This window comes from Vipera berus (genome assembly GCF_964194415.1).
Source record: "Vipera berus genome assembly, chromosome: 5".
NCBI classification, from domain to species: Eukaryota; Metazoa; Chordata; class Lepidosauria; order Squamata; family Viperidae; genus Vipera; species Vipera berus.
In genome coordinates this window covers 22,265,305-22,285,016 of record NC_138207.1, presented here as the reverse complement: position 1 = coordinate 22,285,016, position 19,712 = coordinate 22,265,305, and the positions used below count along the sequence as shown (strand labels likewise).

Here is a 19,712-nt window from a genome sequence, read left to right as displayed (position 1 = left end):
TGGTAAGAGGACAGGAAGGCCTGGAGGAACATCGTCCATGGGGTTGCGATGGGTCAGACACGACTTCGCAACTAACAACAACAACAACTAATCTATTTTGAACTACTTTTAAGATGTTCTACTTTGAAATACTTTCTTGGAAGGCTGACTTTGTCATCACAAACTTATTTGAAATCTCTTTCAAACTTCAATTTGCTCTTAGTAAATGCAGACTTGGTGCTGAAGCAGCAAAACTGAAAACATTTGGGGGTAAATATTTTGCTGCATGATTCTCATTAAACCCAACAAAAATACAGTGTTTTATTATGTCCATTTTATCTAATTTGTACTTTAAGATTAAATAACTAATATTTCTGCATGTGAGGTTTCTGCACTATTGTACTAATAATACGGTAGTATACAGTAAACATCTCAGAATGCAAAGGCATTTACAGGGATTATTAATTCTAAACACAATATAAACAGTTTAATATTACTTGCCAAATCTAACTGATAATCTCATTTATATTCCATGCAGCAAACATATTGAACTTTCAAAGATTCTTCCATTTGTATATCATGACTTTCTTTAGAAGGATACAGGATATTGGTTTGCGGTCACTAGTTATATTGGCAGGAAAAAATGCTGTTATAAGAACAGGTGTTGTTCTGATCTTATTGGTTGCATATGAAAAAAAGAGTTGCGTCCAGTGCTAGTTTGAGCCAGCTGTGTAAACACAGGAAAGTAACTTCTGACTTCAGAGAGTTGGGATCTTTTCTTCCCTTCTGATTCATTGCTCATGCTTTTTACAAAAGCTTTTATTCAAATACTTATGATAATAACTTGAAAACAAAATTAGGACAACTGAATACATTAAAAACTCCACTGTTTCTCAAAGAAGAATAAAAAAGGATAAAAATTTATAGGTTTTTTTTAATTTGTTGAGTATTAAAACAGACAAAAAAGACAAAAGTGTTTCAAGAAAAGAACAAACAACACGGTTCTGTATTATGCGATATGGTGGCTGATTCCAGTCATATTATGCAATTACTATTGTTCCACAAATATTTTATGGTTTGCTTTTTAAAACAAACAGAATTGCTTTTCTATCTAAATTACCTTTTATAAATCATTCGTGGGTTTTTAAAAAAAATAATACAAGAGATATATGTGGGTATTAGATTATCATAGATAGACATGTTTCCAAGAAGGAGATTGTATTGCCATCCTCATATCTGAGAATGAATAACCTTTTCGGAGTCATATTCATATAGGAAGATTTTTTTCCACATATTTTAATTAACATATAATCATATTTCAAATATTACATAAAATTATTAAGAATATATATATACACACATACCTTTTTCATCAGATTTGTCCCTTATAGCTAATGTATCATTACTCAAGGATACAGTTTGGCCATTCAGTATGTCAGTTCTCATTCCTGGAAACTTTGGAGAGGAAATTAAACGTCCCTCATAGGAATATAAGTAGATTCCTCCACCATCAGTAAGAACAAAATGCCTAAGAATTGGGGGTGAGATTATGGCCATCAATAACTTGGTTAATATTATACTAACAATCTAATTGATTTGTAAATTGCTTGCATTGTTTAACAACTTTATTCAATTATTTTAACTTATAATATATTATGCTAGCATTTGTTTTTAGAGTTTTCTATTCTGCCTCTTGTTGCGGGTGAAGAAGGAGAGTGCAAAACTTGGGTTGAAACTAAACATTAAGAAAACCAAGATCATGGCATCTGGCCCTCTTAATTCCTGGCAAATAGATGGTGAAGAAATGGAGGTAGTGACAGATTTTATTTTCCTGGGCTCCAAGATCACTGCAGATGGGGACTGTAGCCAAGAAATTAAAAGACGCTTGCTCCTCGGGAGGAAAGCCATGACAAATCTAGACAGCACACTAAAAAGCAGAGACATCACCCTGTCAACAAAAGTGCATATAGTCAAGGCTATGGTTTTCCCAGTTGCAATGTATGGCAGTGAAAGCTGGACCATAAGAAAGGCTGAGCGCCAAAGAATTGAAGCCTTTGAACTATGGTGCTGGAGAAGACTCCTGCGAGTTCCTTGGACTGCAAGGCGATCAAACCGGTCAGTCCTAGAGGAGATCAACCCTGACTGCTCTTTAGAAGGCCAGATCCTGAAGCTAAAACTCAAATACTTTGGCCACCTAATGAGAAGGAAGGACTCACTGGAGAAGAGCCTAATGCTGGGAAAGATTGAAGGCAAGAGAAGAAGGGGACGACAGAGAATGAGGTGGCTGGATGGAGTCATTGAAGCAGTAGGCGTGAGCTTAGATGGACTCCAGAAGATGGTAGAGGACAGGAAGGCCTGGAGGAACATTGTCCATAGGGTCGCGATGGGTCGGACACGACTTCGCAACTAACAACAACAACAACAACATTCTACGAATATAGGTATCTAATATTATCGAATAAATCCAGTTTCATTTATCCAACATGTGTATATTAGAATACAGATAACTTTACCATTTTTGAATTGTCAGATCATCATAAATTTCTAATTAGTTTATTTGTATAAAGGAGTGGAATATCAGCTGACCAATTTATACTTAGGCCAAAACAGACTAACACTCCACTTACTGTATTTGATCACAGTTAAGTGATAAGCAAATAACAGTTAAATTTATTTTCTCTTGCTTGTCTTCTAAAAATTAATTTTGGATCTGATTCTCAGCATCCAATCAGGTGTTCAATGTATAAAAAGGAAGTTTATAAAATGAGATAATAATATCAATAACCTATTCCAATAATAGATTAAACCTGGATGTAAACTTGCTTTGGAAGAAGGCTTGGTAAAATAAGCATTCAATGGGCAATGCTGGACTGGATTGGGCTAAACACTGTTTTAAGACAAGGCCAACTGCAAGCCTTTCCAGAAAGAAGAAAGTTCCCCTCCTCTCCAAATAATGCTCCTCTCCAGCTCCAAATAGGTAAGGATTAAAGCCAGTCGCAGTAGTTACAGCTCCAACCATCTCCAGCAGGCCATTAGACGAATGATAATGCCAATATAACTTTTTTCACCAAGCCATTGCCATCCTTCTCCTGCTAGAAAGATATAGCAGATATTTGTTTTAGCTCTCAAGTTACAACCAGCAAGTGACAGACCTAAAATAAATAGTAGGCTGCCATCTTCATTTAAGACTGCCCCCCCCCCCAAATTATTGTATCTATTCTGTATTCTAACTATAGGAGAAATGGTCAGGTTCATTTAGTATGGTTGATCTGTTACTCCACAGAAAAAAGGGAATGTGGGATTCTCAATCCCTACTGAAATCAATACAAATGGCAATACCTTATGAGATTTGAATAAATTTTACTTTAATAAAAATAAATTGTCTAAAGAGTCATTTAAAATATATACCTTTCTGCTTGTAAAATTAAACTGACAGTTCCTTCTTTGAGGTCAAAGATTAAAGGTGTATTCCAGTTTTTAACTCTAAAATGAAGGGAAGGCAATCCACATGTAAAAATTGTTTATACAAAGCATTTAACGAATGTTTTATTTTATACAGAATATACAGCCCCAAGAAGACTATATATGCTAAGATTGCAAAAGAAAAATGGAATGCATGCAAGTATTTTTACTTGATTTAAAAACAGATTATCAAATTGCATTTTGCGCTTTCTGTTATCACTGTAACACTGTTTAGTTACAGCTGCTGTGATTCAAAAAATGTATATAGACACATAAGTGTGAGTTGTATCCTACAAGAACATTGCATATTCCTTCAAAGCAGCATACACACCATTTAAAAAGAATTTTAAAGTAAAAAAAGTTCGGTGATTTGGCATAAGTAATTTGCTAAGCAGATCAATTAGAGTTCTGAAAAATGCATAATTGCATTAAAAGACAGTGTTCTGTTAAGAAAACCATATGGGTTCACTACAAAAAGCTTTGTTCATAGAAAACTAAGTGTACCCAGTCAATTCCATGTGTAATTGTGAAGTTTATACTGTAGTTTATTTGTTAAATCCTGGCTGCTTCTCTAAATCAAACCACATCAAAGTTATTACATATTTAAAATTTATCACATGATATCTCTTCAATTCTAATTACTTACGAGAATATGTAACACTGAAGAGATGTTGAAACTACTAAATGGCCAAAATTCAAAGATGCTTTAATGACTCTGTCACGAAATTCCAGCAAATCCACTGCATCATTAAGTACATTACGAACCTAATAAAAACAAGAGCACATAGTTAAATCAAACTGAAATGTGTAAGTAGAGCATTTCATTTTTAAGTCAACTATAATTAATGTACAAAAAATTCAATTTTTTCAGCATTATATTTAGCAATTAAAACCAATACTTTAAAAAAAAACATACAAGCAATTGTTTAAAAATAAAACCACATAGTATATTGAGAGAGAATGAACCAAGCCAAACCTAACCAAAAGGACCCAATCCTTTTCTGTAATACCCAGCTTAAAGATGGCCAGAACAGAGCTGGGCATATCCTTTGAAAGGAGTGTTTCAGAACATGCAGGAGTGCTTGCAAAATATCATATCTGTGAAGTAATCATATATTTTCTAACTTTGCAGCTACTTCAGAAGCTCTCCCAGCTGTTTCCACATATGCATACTTTTTGTTCTCTTCTTGTGCAATGAGTAGATTGTACATGTGAGGAGCTTCTGAAGTACTCACTTAAGTTGGGACTGCTTAAATTGGGAATTCAAAAATAGATGCTTTGTACACTCTTACGAATTCCAAAGGACTACTTACAAAAAGACTTGCAATGCTGTAATGTAAAAATTACCAGATTAGGTCCTGACAAAAATATTTTCCATACATTTGACAGAATATTTTTATTTATCAAATATAAGCACCATTTAAACTTTTAGAAATTTAGATAATTTCTAAAAGTTTAAATGGGCAAAGGATTGCATTTTAAATGTAAATGTCAGTAGAGGTAGGCTGTGCACCTCTCCTCACTCCTAATCCTGTTGAGGCATTTCAGTTGACTTTTTTTAGTTCACCAGAAAAATGCACCATCTACTGGAAGTTTCTATGACACAGAAACCTTGCTAAAATTAACTTAAAATATTTCCTCCTTTCCTTGGCATTTTCCGAAATAATAATAATATATCAAATTTTCCTTTGAAATTTGCAATTTTCCTGGTATTATTATACTGGGACCCTCTGCCACACTTCTTTGGCTAATGGGAATTATCAATTTTTCATGGGTGGGACTCCGCATTATGCTCATATAGACACTCTTCTTGTATCTTTTCCTGTGTCTGCACTCAACTTTCATTTTTACCAAAAAAAACACCCCAGAGAATTCTATCCATATATAATCAATATTCTTTGTCTGCACATCACAGAAGCTTAAAATCTGATTGACAGAACTGATAATGTTCTGGAATTTGCAAAAACACTATTTACAACAGATCACCAAATTTGCTGCCACTTTAAACACACTGATAATAAGTAAGTCCGGTAATAATTAAATCACTTGGAAGAGCTTTGCATAGGGATATACAATGAGATGCGCTGACAACAGACTACTTCTCATTTCTCCAGGACATTCTGTTTATCCCCTTGAATTGACCAATCTGAATATTCTGGAAAAGTTCACAGTATTGAGGACATTCTCTAATGCTTAATGCATCTAGGTCATCACAAACCACTTTTTATTCAGTGTACTTTCAGAATAACACCACCCCAGAATACCTAGTTCAGAGCATTCTAGGGAAAAATGATGTAACATTCCACCGCTAGAGAGCTTCATTTTGTACATCTGTGTTTCTGCCTGCAGAATTTATAATTAATGTTTCCTTATCACCTCTCAGCACTTGGAAGTATTTTTTTCTAAAGTACCAGACTAACATTAATGCAAATAAACTTTTGTGCAGAAGAATGAAGGAATGTGTGTGATTTTATTTCTCCCCTCCCTCACTGCATGGATGAATGTTGGAGGTTGCTGAACTACTGGATAGTTTAGACTGGCCCAAAATCACCCAGTGAACTTCCATTGTTAAGAGTGGACTTGAAGCTGAGTCTCCCTGGCCATAGTTCATATTGTTAAGCACTACTACACCCTGGTTCTCCAAAGAGACTCCAGTGCACATGACTATGCACGAGGCCCTTGGATTTGTCTAAAACAACTAATTGTCACAATACAGATTTTCAAAATGTTCAAAAATCATCAAATCATATTGTAAATAGTTGCTATATTTGGCTTTGTGCAGCTGGCATTAGGGATTTAATTAATACATCGGTAAAAACCTGGGAAATTTTTGAAAGAAAATCTGTAGAAAGAATAACTCATTTTATATGGTTGCAAGGAACTGTCTTCCTTAAGCATTTACTAGGAAGTAAGTTCCACTACTTTAGCACTTTTATAGTCCAACTTTTGCACAGAGTAAAAATTCTCAGACCATCCCAGACAAATGGCTGTCCAACCTTTGCTTGAAAACCTCCAATAAGCTCCCAAGACTTTAAGAGGCTCCACTGCTTAATAGCTCTCATGATCAGGAAATTCCTCATTAGATTTTGAATCTCCCTCTGTAAAGCCTCAACCGGCTAGTTCTTGTTCTACATTTGGGAGTTATGGAGAATAAATTCACATCCTATTCTCTTTGACAGTCCGTCTAGTATTGGAAGAGTGCTATCATGTTTCCCCTGGATCTTTGGCTTCTTTAGGCTAAATGTATCAATGTCCCTTAACAATTTTTCAAAGTGATTAGCCTCCAAGCACCTCATCATCTTTGTTGCTCTTCTCTGTACTCTTTTCAGTTCCCCAGTGTCCTCCTTGAATTATCATGAGAAGAACCAAATATGGTATTTCAAGTGTGATCTGACCAGTGCAGCACAGAACTTCCTATGATCTCATTAGCAATTTTTGGCAGATGCAGCACATTGCTGGCTCATGCTTAATTTGTGGCCTACAAGGACACTTACATCTTTCTCACAGTACTATTTACAAGCCAAATACCACCTCTCTTGTACTGGTACATTTTATTTTTCTTAACTCAGTGCAAAACCTTCTTGTCAATGAATTGCATGTTGTTGGCTGGAGCTCATTGTTCAAGCTTATCAAGATCCTTCTGAAGTATTAACAGTACTTCTTCCCCTATCCATTTTGTGTTATCTACCAACTGGATGAGCATCCTATTTATCCTATCACCTACGTCTTTATGAAACAGAGAGCACTAGGCCCAGGAAAGAAATCTGAGATACCCACTGGATACCTCATTCCATTTGACTTGGAACTATTAAAACTGTGTACTGAGCCCTGTTCTTAAACCAGCTAAGAATCTATCTGCTGGGATCATCCATCCCACATATTTTCATTTTTGAAGGATATTCAACTGGATTTACTTCTGAGTAGAAATGTATAAGGGGCTGGAGTATTTAAAATGTTGTAAGCTGCCCAGGAACAATTGTCTTGAGGTGAGATGGGTGACAATCAAATCAATCAATAAATAGCTTCAATAAAACCTTAACCGAAAGTTAACATCTGGAAAATAAAAACAGTCAGTACTCCTTAAAAAAGCAATGATAAATAAGAAGAGGTGAAATATTGATAAGTTACTTAATAAATACAAAAAATGAGCCACTTTTTACTTAGTACTGCCATTCTGTTTACAGAAATACATAATGAAATTAATTATAAAAATAATATAAACGAGAGAAGCACTATTTGCCAACTAAAAATTAAAGCAATCTAATATTGTATCCTGTATACCTAGCATTCATATATAGTAATAATAGTACACTTTACTAATAAAGATTTCATTGTACAGGTTACTCAGATATTTTTATAAATAAAACGCAACTCTAGGTTCAGGGCTTATCGTATTCATTCAATTTTATGGGTGGAAATGAGTATAAAATATGATTTTTAGCTAACAAATTTGCTTTCTATATTTCCAGACAATGACTCATAACATTCCATTCAGTGAATATTCCTATTATATAAACAGCATTAAAAATGCCAAATGATAATTAAGTGCTTAATTAAAAGATTTGGAGAGTCTAATATTGGGCAACCAGGACTAAAAAATTCCTATTCTAAATGTGAAATCAGAAATTGTGCATTATCTTCTAGACCTCTGGTATGATAGTATGGGTCACTGTATTTCCGAGGAATATAGCACATTTGCCAGATGAAATACTATTTTGTACTTCTAGATAGATCTGGCTCAGTTTTTACTGTAGGACAATTTTGATAAAAACCCATTTTTAAGTAAAACTATGTATTTAGGACCTATAAATGTAATTTTTTTAAAAAACAGAACACTGTTGCCCCAAAATATTTTATTAAAAGATTTTAATAAAAGTCCTCTTTAATTTTTGCTGTAGCTATTCATAGGCTTATTTTAGCACTACACAATATGAAACTGTTCCCCAGTCAAGTTTATTGAGTCTGCAAGTATCCAGTAATAAAACAAGTGATCACTATTATACTTTGTTCAAAGCAATCATAATATCCATCAACATTCTACAGAAATATATATTAATCAATTTAATATGGTTTGGGAGAAGGGATACTAATTTACTGATTTTTAGATAAAAGAAAACAGGTATCTTTTACACCTGCCCTTAGCAAAAAAACAATACAAAAGAAAACCCAAGACTTCAGTAATAGCCGACAACACTGCAGCTGGTGTAATGGTAAACCACAGCTGTACTGCATACAAATACGGGCGGTTTTTTGGTTTTTTTTTAAAGGCAACAAAGTTAAGTTTTTCAAATATGTTATTGTTTCCAAAGTACCGACTTTGTTTTCAGATGTTACAAAACCATTTCCAATATAAAAATAGTTTTTGATTCTGACTTTCTAGCCAATGAAAGCACCAATCCAGGCTGGAATACACATTTTATGTATTCTAGAGCAGAGGTCCCCAAACATTTGGGCACCAGGGACCAGTTCCATGGAGAGGTTTTTCCGCGGACCGGAGAGGTTTCATGTACTGTTTGCATCCTGTGGATGGAGCTTTGCTTGTTTGCGCGGACCGGTTTCTGGCATGCCATGACCCAGTGCCAGTCCACGGACAAGTGCTGGTTCACGGACCGGGGGTTGGGGAGCCCTGCTTTGAGTATACATGACTATATCGAGATCACTCTAGGTTTAAACATTTGACTACATTCATAAGTGCATGAACCAACATGCTCATTCCAATGGGAACACACTGAAGGGTGTTCTACCTAGCTAAATGGTAATATGTTAACTTCATGAACAATATGATACTATTGACTTAACACAAGTAAATTCTAAAAAAAGTCTCTGATTCAAGTGTGTTAACCACAAAAATCATATCTAAATGTATCAACTGTTTTGGAGAGAAAAGTTGTGTTTAAAAAATAATCCACTGTTAAATAGCCAACACATACCTCCATGGTTCTTCTCTTAGTTAATGTTATTCCAAAGTTTTTCCATACCCAGCGCTGTTCCACAACATGGGCAAAAATCACATGTCCATTTCCACAAGCCCCAGCTAATTGTGTACCATCCGTAGACCAAGCAATATTAAATATGCTGCCAGTGTTTGGTTTCTCTAAAGCATAGGACCACTGTAAAATATTTTTAAAAAATAATTTAAAATTAAAAGATAAAAAATCCTAAAGTGTAATATATAAAACATATAATAAACTGGGTGTGCAGTTAACAAGTAGGCTGGCTCAGTCGCTCAACAGCGAGACACTGGTGAAGTGGGCACAGCAGTGCCTGCATTTTCTGCGTTGCATGAGAAAAGCACATCTTCCTTCCCCTGTCCTTACAACTTTCTGCAGAGGGACAATGAGAGCATAACAATCTGGTTTGGAAGCATCACTGCTTCAGACAGGAAGGCGGTGCAGAGATTGGTGAGGATGGCTAAAAAGATCATTGGCAGTTCCCTCCCATTCATCCAGGATATAGCATATAAGTGTTGCTTGAGTAGGTTCTGCAAGATTGTCTGGGACACTACACATCCACTTCACAACCTGTTTTCCTTGTTACCTTCTGGGAGGAAGCTCTGTGGTATCTGAAGCACAACATCCAGATTCAATAGGAAAATTTATAGTTCATAGAGGCAGGGAGAATGGGAGATAACTTCATTAAAACTATATAATGAAGCAGTTCATTTGGGATACTGATTTCATTCATACTGGAAGATAGCAAAACCAGGGATTCAGACAGAAGACTTACAAGTCCTGTAATTAGGTTCTTATAAAAGTAAGCAATATAAAGAACATATTTAATAAAGCTATGTTTCAGTTTGAAGAATGAAAAGTTTAGAACTGAGAAACAATATCTCCCCCTTAACTTACTTTAAAGAGCATCCTGATTTCTATGATACATCTAGGACAGGTCCATTCTAGTTATGAAGACAATGTGACTAATATAAGAGATTTCTATAACAACATGTTACTCAGTAAGGAAGAGATAAAATCTAAGGCAGACCATCAGAGATCTTGATTTGATTTCACATCAAATGTAATTTTTTTTGAATGATAAAGTGAAACAGCTAATTTAGCCTTTGAACAATTTTGAGAAATTAATCATTAGCATTTGTAACCAAAAAGAACAATTTCTAGAACATAGAAGATCTTACTGTACATAAGGGATAAGTAATCCCTCTATTTAACTGCAAGTTATAGAATATAGATTTGGGCAAACAATTAATAATTTATTTATTTATTTTATTAGATTTATATACCGCCCTTCTCCCAAAGGACTCGGGGCGGTGTACAGGGCAATTAAAACATGGCATACAAAGTTAAAAATAAATTAAATTAAATTTAGCCCCAAACCAAGTAAATCAAATTCTAAAATTTAAAATCTCAATCCCTCAGGCCAGGCCGGCAAGCTCGAATAACCAGGTTTTCAGGTCACGGCGAAAAGAGTGAAGGTCGGGAGCCATCCAGAGCTCGACAGGGAGCTGATTCCAGAGGGCAGGCACGCCCACAGAGAATGCTCTCCCCCTGGGGGCCGCCAGCCGGCACTCCCTGACCGACAACACCCTGAGGAGGCCCTCTCTGTGGGAGCGCACAGGACAATGGGAAGTTGACGCCGGCAGAAGGTGCTCCCGTAAATAATCCGGACCCATGTCATTTAGGGCTTTGTAGGTCATCACCAGCACCTTGAATCTCAATGAAATGTTTGAGGGGATGCAAACAAAAGAATTCTTTTTTTTAAAATCCCATTTATATCCCGCCCTTCTCCGAAGACTCAGGGCGGCTTACAATCTAAAGCACAAGTCAATGTGCTTAGCAATAGCCTTCATTCTATGTATATGCCTTCTTATTAGGGCTTTTGCCCCCCCCCCAAGCGGCATTATTACAAAGTCAGCTTATTGCCCCCAACAATTTGGGTCCTATGCTGTATTTTATGGGAGATAAGAATGTATCTCTGAGTTAAATTTATTAATTTATTTGTTAAACTTCTTTGCTGTCTATCTCAATGTGGGCTATTCTATGTGCCTTACAACAATAAAAAGGAAGAAATTAAAATAGCATGAACAGAAGATAATAGAGTAAAAAAATAAACAAAAAGTACAAAATGAGAAATACAACTATATAATTACAAACAAGAATGATGGACAGGTAGAGAGCAGAAAACAAAGAAGTGGAGCCTGCCATCAATTCATAATACATTTGAGAGAATGCTAATCTATTCTGATTAATAAAAAATTATATTCTTATTCGCCAAACCTATACATCAACAGTGAAAACTTTTTTAAAACAATAAGAATTGAAAAATGATGTTCAAATATATCTACAGCTATGATTTAAAAATCACATAAATTAATAATTTATTAATTAATAATAATAAACATTTTAGTGCATGGAGGAATGAATCAATGGAATGCTTGCACACTATTACTAGAGTGTAAAAATATTGAATGACAATTGTGTTGTGAACTTTAATGTTATTAGAATAATATATAAATAAAGCAAGATTTAAAGCAAAAAATGAAAAATAAGTCATTTCAAACCTGTTTAGTCAATGAAATGGAGTACTGTTGTGAAACATTTCTGTAGATATGTGGGGTGAGAAAGTTCATAGGGGAAGAGCTTTCTTTGTGGTTTCCCAGTGGGTGTTTTATTGTAAGGAAATAATATTAAACACAGAGATATTGTCATACATGAAGTGGGACATGCAAATCAAGCAGGGTACTTCAAAGATATATTAATGCATAGTAATTGGCATCCAATACATTGAGTATACAATAAAACAATATTTTTTTAAAAAGCTACTATTCTGTATTCCCCACAAATAGGATTCTGTTGTCTAAATGACCTTCAAGTGCACAGGGAAAACAGAGATAATAATCAAATGGTATTATATAAAATGTTTCTAACATAAGAAACCAAATATTGCAGTGGTGAAGGTTTATTCTTTCTTAGGATCAATTGGAAAAGAGTGCATTATATCACTTATATATAGAGCATTATATACAAATACAATCACACACTTTGTTTTTCATTTAACAGCTCAGGTAAATCATGTGACAATGTCCTCCCTTAAATTAACTACAAGAATTATGTAACTGCTGTTTAATTTGTGAATGACAACAATATAACAAAACCTATTTTCTAAGACCAAAGACCAAAAGCTGTTATTGTTACAAAAACAGCCAAAACTGCCTCTCTCGAATACAAACTGGCAAACAAAACTGAACGAAATAAATCATTCTGATTACGTCATACTGTTAAGAATTATCCATCATTGTTCAATCAAAATGTATTCTGTATTGTATTGTATTAATCCCTAATATACAGTAGAAAACCAGTCTGCTATCTTCTATATGACAATCCTTCAATATAGAAACATGAAGTTGTTGTTTTTCCCCCCAGAAAAATGACTTTATTTAATCATGGAAGAACACTCATTTTTGTTCCAAAAAGATACCAGTTGTGGCATATTGGGTTACTGGGATCCATTCCTTTCCCCTCCCGTGCAGTGAAAATATAAATCTGTTTCTTAAGTATTTTAGGTGATTGGCAAATATATACGGGTAACAACTGGGTGGCTGATTCAGCTTTGTACAATTGAATTGAAGATGAACTTCAGAAAGTTGCTAAATTGATCATGGAAAGGCCTTCTTTTAGATTACTTCTAAAGGTTGATGTGAAGTGCCAAAACCTCTCCCAGAGAACCAGAGATAGCTATCTCAGTTAAAACCAGAGCCTACTCTTCCAGAAACAGATTTCCTGCTATACCAGATAGAGAACGTAATATAAAACAGATGCAAGTGCAAGGTTTGCTTTTTTAAAAATAAAGTGCTTATATTTGCTGTACTTTCTCAACTGGTCTAAGATAATTCTGAGGATTCACGTGGTAGACTAGAAAGAAACAAATAAAGCGGCTATTACCAAACTGCTCAGCACTTGGGCTTGGCAAACCACCCCTCAAATTTGTAGCACATTGCCTGAAGATGAAGTTCCTTCACAAATGTACTGATACAAACACATCAAACTGAGGGAAAAGTCTTTCAATTATAAAGCATACATATTTAAGTTTTACGTTATTTTTTTCACGATGTACATCAGTTAATTTACATAAAATAGCCTTAATTGGCTTGAATTTCTGCTTGGAATTATTGCCTGTCATTTGCTGTTTAGGGGTCCCAGGAAGATCATGAATATTTTATGTTCTTTATTATTTTTCAAGAGATTTTCCTCTTTCCGTTCCCCTCCTAAACCCAACTACCACCGCACCTTTGTATTTTATTCTTCTGTCTTTAGATATAAGGAAGACAATGCCATTTTGCCTTGGAAATACAGTGGCAAGAATATGTGCAAGTTCTTCAGTTATTCTCTGCTATGCTTGCTTTGGTTTCCTACACAGGCATTCAAGGAATGAAGGACACACTTTTCTTCAGATCAAGAGCTGTATTTGGTTTTTGAATGCCTTTCCACAAAGTGGTCTTCAACTAAACAAATATGAATGAATAAAAAAAATATAATTAATTAAAATTAATTAGATTAAGAGGTAAGACTTGATGGCATCTCCAATTATCTGCTACGTATTGGTTAGAACATATTTCTCACTTTCACATTACAATTTCACTAAAACCTTTTTAGCTATCACTAGACCAGGCATGTCAAACTCGCGATGTCTCGTGACGTCACGCGACGTATCATGACTTTTCCCCCATTGCTAGCAATGGGGTGGGCGTGGTTTCGTCATGATGCATCCGGCCTGTGGGCCAGCAGTTTGACATGCCTGCACTAGACTGTTGATGACAAATCCAGCCAAGTCTGACTTGTGTAATTAACTTCTGAGCTCTCATATCATATAGACTCCTATTCAGATAGATGATTGCTTCTCTATTTGTAAATTATATTGGTTGTATTTATTTTGGGACCTTTTCAATTGCATTTTAATCATTGTTCTATATTATTTGATTTCTGCAAAACTAATTCTTTGAACATTTTCATTTTTGTGTACTTTTACGACTGTGAAAGAAACTATTTTATTTCCTAAGAGATTATGGTATGCACATAGATAAGATAGGGTTTCCTGCCTGACCAGGGGGTTGGACTAGATAACCTCCAAGGTCCTTTCCAATTTTATGATGATGATAATGATGATGATGATGATGATACTTTTCTCAAAATGTTCTGTTATTGCCAAAGTTGAAGATGCCCTAACTTGTGCATCATAAGATAGTCATATTCTAGCCATGCTTCTGGAGTCCATGCAGTAATATCCTGCCATCTCATTGGCATTCTCTTCAAAGTATAGTTTCTTCAGTTTTCATCATGTAATTTATTTTTCATTATTTTGATCAATTTTACCATTATCATAAATTTACTATGCAGTGTTGGTATAGATTATATTACATACAGTATATGCATACTTGGCTTGCAATGGTCCATTCCACACAGAAACACCAAAAAGTATTATATTTAAATAAGTCAATCAATCAATTTATATTAAAAAATAGGGCATTTGTGTAATATAAATTGCATCAGCAAAATAATATCATTTTGATAGCATGTTTTCGTACAGTAATTTTCTTAAATGTGATTACTTTCCAGAGAAAGCGATTTGTAGTACGGTAAGTGATGGAAAACATTAAAAAATATTTTGCCACTGATCTTGCATCTTGTTCTCTTTTGTTTGTATTTGGGACTCTATCAGTTTCATAATATGTACTCAATTGACAACTGAAAGGTGTTAAAATTTGTAAGACATATTTTACGAACTGTAATATATAAAAATAATATATACAAATGTATATATACAAAAGTAATATATGGTGATTGAAAGAACTTTTCCTACAAAAAAATGTTGCAAATTATAAGCAATTATGCTTCCAGGTCATAGTGTTCAAAATTAGGGAAGATACAGTATATTCTTTACAGGTAGTCCTCGACTTACAACAGTTCATTTAGTGACAGTTCAAAGTTATAATGGCACAGAAAAAAGCAACTTATGATTGTTTTTCACACTTGCAACCACTGCAGCATCCCCATGGTCACATAATCAAAATTCAGATGCTTGGCACCTAGTTCATATTTATGATGATTGCAGTGTCCAGGGGTCATGTGATCACCTTTTGTAATCTTTTGACAAGCAAAGCCAATGGGGAAGCCAGAGTCACTTAACAACCATGTTACTAACTTAACCACACTGATTCACTTAACAACTATGGCAAAAAAGATGATAAAATGAGGCAAAACTCACTTAACAAATGTTAGCAACAGAAATTTTGGGCTCATAACCACATTTGGGCCTGGAATCTTGGTCATTGAGCAAAACATTGAGCACGACACCATTTGACTGCTTCACTCAATTACTGCAACCTTAATTTTTCAGCGCATTGCTCCCCATCCAACCTTTAACAGACTCCAGGCACTGTGAGAGTGAGGTCACAGCCTTGCTTACTTCACCATGGTCTGAGACAGATACCTAGGGGACAAAATGAAAATCTGTAGGACAACTCCCTCCTCCCAACACAATTTTAAAAGTTTCTTCAAGTGTTCCGACCAGGATATGATGGTCAAGAGCATCATAAGCTGCTGTATGATTAATAGGATTGCACTTCTGTTTCTTTCCTGCCATGAATCAATCAACAGGGCAAGTACTATAATCAAACATATATTATATTCTGGGTACCAAATTCAGTTCTCAATCTAGTCTGGATCTAAAAAAACCTAGTTCTCTAAGAAGAATTAGGTAATACCAATCCAAATACATCACATAAAGTAGAATTCTTATTTTATAAATATATTATTATACTTATTTTATAAAATCTCTCAACATTTGTAAAACTGGGAAAACCTATTATCAAGTAGTTCTTTTAGTGTGTCAGAACTACATTTTTACCTGCTTAAGTCTTATACAATCAATGACACTGAGAAACAGTCCTATAAAATGGGCTCTAATACTTTCTTAAACACACAGAGAATTGCTCACAATAAACATTATTACCTATTTAAAAAAACAGCTCTCATTACAGAGAACGAAGAACACATTAAGAGATTGCTAAATCTACCTGTTTCTCATCTAGATCGGTGTTTTTCAAGCTTGGCAACTTTAAGATGCACAGACTTCAACTCCTGGAATTCCTCAGCCAACATTCTGCACACCCTAAAGTTGCCAAGTTTGAAAAGCACTGATCTATACCTAACAGAAGACTGAAAGCAGGCTTAAATCTCACCACAGGTATATCTCATTATTTTCTTCTATTGGTTCAGTCAAAGTTGGCCCAAGTTGCACGGCCAGAAATCTGAGAGTACAGAAATATTATAACAATCTCCTCAAGAACCCTTGTTATATATAAATCTCCTTTCAAATCAAATTTAAATTATCTTTCTTACCATAAATATTAGCATTTTAAAATTTAAATTAGAAAGGAAATCATGAAGATGCATAACAATAGCAGAGAAAAATATAAAAATATAATAGATGTATCTGTGAACTAGTACAATGGAACATGCTGAAACTGTGACGTTACATCGGTTGGGAAAATCTAAAACATGATTAAAAATGAAAATTTCAGCAAAAACAAAAACAAAAACACAAGAACACCCAACCATTGTCCAATATGAAAAATGTGTTAACCGCACATTATCAACTCAAGATGTACAGAACAGGCATCAATATTTTATTATCTAGGGCACTGAAAAAGGTCCTCTCTTATGATTCATCTTCTATAACTGTAGGGAAGGACAAATATCAGAAGACCTTTCTGTCCTTCCTCCTCATTTCTATTTGGGTGTAAAGAGTACTGCATTTGCAACATCGTCAAAACATGCACACATCTACAGGAAGTCACCCACAAGGAATATATGAATAGTCACAGGTTTAAACCCTTTTAAACCCTGCAAGTTTTAAAACGCTGAAAAGCATGGACAGAGGTGTTTTTTTCCCTATTTCATACTTAGAAAATATTTTAAAAAGGGTGCTTGATACCTAAAATGAGAGGTAGTTGAAGGTGAAATCAGGTGACTGTGAATTCTAGTGGCACTTTAGCCATGAAAAACTGGCTGGGTGACTTTGGGTCACTCTCTCTCAGCCCAATCCACCTCACAGGATTGTTGTTGTGGGAAAAAATATAAGAAAGTATTGATAAGGAGTATTTGCCACCTTGATTTTTATGTGAAAAAAAGGATAAAATAAAAAAACCACTTTCAAACAGTATACTTATAGAAATGGCAAACTACATACTTTTAATATTAGCACTCCTTAGTTTTATTAGTGCTACGAAAAAGAAAAAAAACTGACGCAAAAAAGTGTATGCTAATGTATTTAATTAAATTATGCTTTATAACTAGTCACATATGCGGCAGAAGGGTTAATGATATGTATATCTCCTGATGGTTCTCCAGGGAGCAATTTGCTGATTCAGCTCCATTACATCAGACACAATAAAAATGTCTGTGTTGACCAAAAAGCCAGGCCTGGTTCTCTTCAAACACTATCACACAAATAACCAGTGAATCATTCTCTCTTCTCTCTCAGCACTAGCACGGCTAATTCTTTAGCAGCTATTTATATTTAAGTCAAAGAAAAAACTTGCATGAAGCGGCAGAAATGTATAGAGGCAAGTCTAATAAATTATTACAGCCAGCTGTAAAGAAATAGATAGCATCTGGCTTTAGCTACTGTTAAAAATCCACTCCTCTCCCAGAGCAAAAGAAAAAGAAAAAAAAAACCTTTCCCGGAAGCCCATTTAAAGAAATGTATTTTGTAAATTCATTTACTTATGCCATTTAATCAATTAAGAATATTATCATTTTATAATAAAGTTAAGATTTATTATCTTTAAATCAGCAATAAATAAAAATGTAGTTAAAATCTTCACTTTCTCCACAGGATTAAAAATGGAGGAGGAATATCTTTGTTGATATTCAGGAATGCTTAGCATAAATATTATGCAACTGCTTCTACTTAACTCTGTAATTTTCTTAAACTAGCTTTCTCTTTCTATACCACCCCCTTTTGCTTCTTTTCAAATTGAAGGAAGAGCTCTGTGAATGTAGTTTGCTTGGTATTTTGAGACATATTTGAGACATATATCTGAAGTAAAGGGTTTACTCCTTTAACTCCAAATTAGTAAAAGAAAAACTTCGAAGGATTAAATTAAATAATCTTCTGCTAAATTATTCTTTATAATGGTTGAAACTGCCAGTACAAATTGCTGAAGTTATGGATTATTCTGATACCAAAATGAATGTACATATTCTTAAATACTTATTTTGTGCAGATATAAAATTACTCATGATTTACTCTAACTATTCCATATTATTTTGGAGTTTGGTAATAACTTGTATAATCTAAAGATTGGCTATTGTTTTTTTTCTACAAAGTTTCTCCATGAAAGAAAATATGCATAAGGAAGGAGAGTGTGTGGATAATGTGTGTGAGACAGGTGAGGATAACTTGTGAGACAGGTGAACACACAAGCAGTCCAAAAAGGCAGAGCACCCATGAGAGAAGTTAAATATAGACAGATGGCTTAAAAGGAGCAGAATGCAAAAGACCTTGCTAAAGAGATTTACAAATATACCACAATAGATTACAATTCAAGAGATCACTTTTAATTTTCTAAGTGCAAGTAAATGTTGGCGAGATAGGTGGCAAACAAATTTAATGAAATAAATAAATGTCAGCAACTGTTTACTATTTACTGTTTTCTGAAATATAACTGGTCCTCACTTAACAACTGAGTCTACAACAGGCCCGAACAACTGGTCCTCATACTTACAAAGGTTGCAGTCTCCTTAGTCAGCCATTTACAGCCTCCTTTGTCAGCTTCCTACAAGCAAAATCAATGAGGAAGCCAGGAGATCAGAAATAGCAATAATAAGATCTCCCAATTTAATGGCAGGATGCACTCAACAGCAGTAACCAGAAGTGTTAGAATTTGTGGGACTGTGCAGCATGGTCACATGACATCACACTTTGCAACCGCTTTGCTTAACAATAGGAATTCTATTGTCAATCACTGTTGTTAAGAGAGCAACTGTAGACAGATCTTGGGATATTAGGGTGCAAGTAGCAGGAGGAAAAGAAGAAGTAAAAAACTAAAAACAAAATCACACATGAGGAACTTACACGCACACACACACACACACACACCTTAATAATACCAATACACAATACTATTGTGTAGAACCAAGCAGTACATTTGCACATTTATGCCTCATCTCTTTGCCATTTGCATTTCATAGAGTGGAACAATCCAGGCCAGGAAGTTACACTTCACAGTAATCATTTTATAACTGTATAATTTT

General features: G+C 34.7%; 1 protein-coding gene across 3 annotated transcripts in view; it reads right to left on the bottom strand.

The window, feature by feature from the left end:
* Positions 1-19,712, bottom strand: part of IFT80 (intraflagellar transport 80) — a 63,971-nt gene that overhangs the window by 16,679 nt on the left and 27,580 nt on the right. For all 3 annotated transcript variants that reach the window (XM_081329794.1, XM_081329792.1, XM_081329793.1), the window contains 4 exons: positions 9,372-9,551; positions 4,088-4,206; positions 3,388-3,462; positions 1,344-1,507 (listed from right to left, as the gene is read on the bottom strand). In XM_081329794.1, the coding sequence (XP_081185920.1) occupies positions 1,344-1,507; positions 3,388-3,462; positions 4,088-4,206; positions 9,372-9,551 (538 nt within the window). The remainder of the gene's footprint in view (positions 1-1,343; positions 1,508-3,387; positions 3,463-4,087; positions 4,207-9,371; positions 9,552-19,712) is intronic.